The sequence below is a fragment of the Triticum dicoccoides genome, chromosome 4A (assembly GCF_002162155.2).
Source record: "Triticum dicoccoides isolate Atlit2015 ecotype Zavitan chromosome 4A, WEW_v2.0, whole genome shotgun sequence".
NCBI lineage: Eukaryota > Viridiplantae > Streptophyta > Magnoliopsida > Poales > Poaceae > Triticum > Triticum dicoccoides.
The window spans coordinates 86,922,148-86,926,704 of NC_041386.1; the positions used below are offsets into that span (position 1 = coordinate 86,922,148).

Consider the following 4,557-nt stretch of genomic DNA (forward strand, 5'->3'; position numbering starts at 1 on the left):
GGTGAATGCCGGGGATTGCCTACCGAGTTGCTTGGCGTAGTAGTAGTATGGGGCATTGTAATGCTCCGGACATGGCGGCATTTGCACGATCGGCTACAACAGCGGGGGCTCGCGTCCCAGGCTCCGCCCTCCACCACACCCGCCACTGCATGACCGCCACCTCCGCCAGCCTTCTGCTTCTTGAGCGGCTCGTCTTTGCGGCCTACGCTTTAAGGCGGCGATTTTGCCTTGTCTCCGAGTTGATCTTCCAGACGAGCATGAGCCTCGGATCCTCCAACACTGCCATCTCCGACAGCTTCTCCTGCGGGTCCATGAGTCGGTGGCAGCGAAAAAGGGCGAGAATTAGATGAAGAGCGGCAGGATGGATGAGGAAAGTGGAGGATTTTACCGCGGAAACAATGCAACCAGCTACAAAAAGTGTGGGCTCCGCCTTAGTTTAGGGTGGACATGGGGTGTCGGAGTCCTACGTGGCTCGTGTTCAGTCTCCCGCAAAGCACCTCTCATTTGGTTCCCGTTTACGTGAAAATTGCGGTCCAGATTGTTCTGCGGATCGATGGGCCGGTCGTCGTTTGATCACCTGCGGGATCCAGACAACTGCGGCCAGAGGGATACGGGCGGTGTACGGGGTTGGCGTTGGAGACGCCCTTGCTACTTTACCGGTAACACCCCGGTAAGTAGGTGGTATCAATTCAAGGCATGGCTTGATCAAGGAAGCCATTTGGAGTCTGGGAAGATGATGGATTCGGAGCAGTTGAGTGGTAGCGCTGCATCATCAGTTTTGGACCACCGGGGGGGGGTCATCGTCGTACTACCCCAGTAGGCACTAGGCAGTACCCACCGTCGGCTCCGCGAGCTACAGGAGTTCCATCGGTGTCGCAGTTGGCACGTTGGTTGCTTGTCCCCTGCTGCATCTGCATGCGCTGCTTTGCGTACCATCCGCCAGTTTCGATCTAGGAAAAACATTACAGGCGCAGCGTGTCCTCCAAGTCCCAGAGTTCAGGGACTGAGTTTTTCCCGTTGACCAGGTAGCAAAATGTAGATAACATCGCCTCCCCGTCTCCAGCTACGGCTCACGGCCGACCGTCGTCGTCGTCCGTCCGTGTACCGCGCGCGAGGAGCCGGTCAAAACGCGCTTCCCGAATATCATATCATATGCGCGCGTCTTAATTCGAACAATAAGGTTATGTGTACGCATGCGGCCAGCCAGGAATAGCGACAGAAAAGGGCAAAGAACTGGTGGATAGACAGTGAGTACGTACGTGATTCATAAATAAACTATCTATGGCGTACACGCAGGTCAGAGACAGCGACAGGCTCCGCTGTGGCTCTCTGCACATTCTTATTGCATTCACGTGCACTGCAATGGACCGACCCAAGCTCGCCACCAATCCACGGTCCAAACGTAGGATGGCTCAGCCCTCAGCATAGTTATGGAAGCCTGTAAGCCAGCCGAGCACCCCTTCTCGATCGCCTGAGAAAATCTGAAGAACGCGAGAAACCCGACTCGGCCAGCTCGCTGCATCGACGCAGAGGCCAAATTACTCGCCCATGTGAGCATTACGCACCTCCCACTTGGAGTACTTTACAAGACAAATTGATCAGCGCCCAACAGCTGCGATCTTTAGGTGCACATGCCGAAAAGCGGCATGCATGGCCATGAGGCGGGGGTTGGGCTGGAAGACAAGGAAATGACACGCACGAGCACGAGCCGCCCCGCACGACTGGACTGGACGGAAAGTGACGGGGATGCGTTGTGTTATCCTTCCCTAAGCTTGCTTGCTTCCAACGCACGAAAAAACCATTATACTGATTGGTTTGTGCAACAAACTTAGACCCAGGACCCGTTCCGGGCTGCCGGTGGCCCGGCCCGATCGCCCCTACCAAATCATCCTCCAGACCAGAGGAAGGAGGAAGGATGGCCGCATCCGCATGCAATGCAACCAATGTTTTAAATAGTGGGCTATGGCATTTAGCGGCGACCCTTAAAAACAGCTATTTTTGAACTATAGCGGCAAATTGTACATGAAATCATTTAGCGGCAACACCCTCAAACAGTTATAGTGGAGCTTAGCCGGCTATTTAAAATTATGAATGCAACTGGCCTTTTCTTCCCAGCAATCGCACGGTGATGATGAGGGTGAAAGGAACTTGCTCAAGAGAGATTCGAAGAAAATATGGAGTGTACGCAGCCAGGTCAAACGCTCTGGTTCACGGAGACTATATGCATATGGCCACATACTATGTGACAAGCAGTAGCACTACATTTACTGTCATTTTATTTCCACCCATTGACAAATTCTCTACTGTGATAAACAGCAGTCCTCGGTGACTCCGCGGGCGGGTGCGGCAAATTTTGGGTTCATTCCCAACTGGGTGAGACCACTTGCTCTCAAACTTATTAACTGATGATGACAAGAGAGAGAGCTCGAGTGGAACAAGTGTCAGAGATCGCAGGAAGCCTCCAAGCACTGGCTTCCAGAAGCCGCCAGCGGTTAGGTCATCGCCCGATCGCCACGGACAAGCCCCCTGAACAAGCCAGCAGGCGACATTGTTGCTGCTGGCTTGTCCTCTTCGCTTTTCTGAACCCGGCCCCATCTGCCGAATGCTCACGCTATTAACTCCGGCCGACGAGCCGATCCACCGTCGACGCACTAATGCGTGCGGCGAGGTTGAAATTACCACCAACTAAAGCGCAGCACAGCCTTTTCTTTTTCTGATTTCGAAAAATAACAAAAAACTGCAATGTGACCGACAGAAAACAGAGGAGTGGCTTGCTTCAGGGGAAATTTTTGCAGAATTTCTTGCCTTTCTTCCCATTGTGTCATGCATTGTAAATTTGTACATCAAAATGAAGAAACAAAAGGTGAACTAAGAAATGGAGGAGGAGGAGATTTGTTTCTCTTAATTTCTTGTTTTTTTTCTCTACATACAGACGGACGGGAGAAGATTTTACGGCGATCAGACGACGGCGTGGCAGAGGCTGGATTTCCACTGCGACTGCCACGACTCCACCCACGCCAAGAATCTGTACACCTTGCCGAAGACGCAGAGGAAGACGAGCCCGGCCACCAGGCTGTATGCCGCCACGCCCACGGCGCCGCCCTCCGCCGCCACCCAGCCGACGAGGTACACGGCGTCGGCCGCCACGAACACCCACCCGACGCCCTCAAGCGCCGACCGCGTCCACGCGCTCAGCCGCTCCTCGCCGTAGATCCGGCACACCATCCTGGAGCAGAGCGCGAAGATGATGGCCAGCGCCGTCTTGGACAGGCCCCGGTACCGCATCGCCGTGCCGCCGACGACCAGCGGCTCCATGCGGCAGAGGCAGGACGCGCACTCCCCGGAGAAGCGCGACCAGCGGAGCGCCTCCAGCCCCGTGTAGTAGGGCAGCACCACGGCGTCCAGGTAGAGGCTGGCGTGCAGCACGCCGGAGACCGTGGAGGCCTCCAGCACCGCGTACCGGATGTCGCCGTCGGCCTCGTTCCGGAACGCCAGCGCCGACGCCTGCAGCAGCAGCAGCAATGCCGGGCCGAGCTGGGCCAGCGGGAACACGGCGTTGACGCGCTGCCCCTTGGCCAGCGCCAGCAGCACCAGCGGGAGCAGGAACGGGCCCGAGGGGACCAGGTACTTCCGCTTGACGCCCCTCACGCCAGCGGCGCCGCTCCGGACGAGGTCGAGCACGGCGAAGGCCAGCGCGGCGACGAAGCAGTAGGCCGCGAAGGCGGCGACGAGCGCGCCGACGGCGGAGTGGTAGTCGCCCGGGTAGGAGCTGTCGCAGTAGTAGTGGTAGGGGCAGGTGACGAAGTCCGTGGTCTCCTCCAGCTGCCACCGCGTGCACTTGAGTATCTGCCTCGTCACCGCATCGCCGCCCAGCTGCTGCAGCCGCGGCGTCCACGCCGACCGCCCGGCGCCTCCCAGCAGCGGCGACAGCATCTGATCATACGACATGGCCGGCGTCTACCTAGCTTGCTCTCTCGGCGTCCGTCCCCCGGCCGACGCCGACGCCGACGCAGCTCCTGCTCCTTGGTGCTCGGCCTCTTGTCCTGTTAGCCGATACGCATTCCCGCATTTGGTGGCCGAATGATGGCTTGCTTTCAGAGGCACCTCCTCCTCCTCCTACACTCTTTTTCTCTCCTCCTTGGGTGGATGGATGGATGGATTTTTGTGTGCTGGAGTTGTAAGAAATGAGGGAGTTGGAATCGGATAGGGAAGGTTTAACTGGAGGCTCGGGGGGAACTTGACATGCCTGCCCCTGATCTGAAACTTTGAAACGGCACGCACCTCGCCATCGCCATTATTAAATGATCCTGGGTTCTCAAGATAGAGAGAGATATATGGGCTGCTGATATCATTAGCGGAGGCTTTTGTGGCGGGGGCGTTTTGGTCATGTGGCGGCGATGGTTTGCTGTCATGGTGGTTGGGCCGGGGGAGAAGAGAGAAGAGAAAGGGAGAGTAGGCGAGGCTGATGGAGGGAAGGATTGTTTGACTTCGTTTGTACTGCTGCATTGGTTGGTAGGCGAGCGAGGACGAAGACAGACATCTGGTACGTAAGTACGA

General features: G+C 56.8%; 1 protein-coding gene across 1 annotated transcript; it reads right to left on the bottom strand.

Moving 5' to 3' along the window:
- Positions 1–2,775: 2,775 nt before the first annotated feature.
- On the bottom strand, positions 2,776–4,304 carry LOC119285142. The gene has a single exon (XM_037564366.1). It carries the CDS (start codon positions 3,946–3,948, stop codon positions 2,959–2,961), a length of 990 nt encoding a protein of 329 aa, XP_037420263.1. The 5' UTR covers positions 3,949–4,304; the 3' UTR covers positions 2,776–2,958.
- Positions 4,305–4,557: the final 253 nt, after the last annotated feature.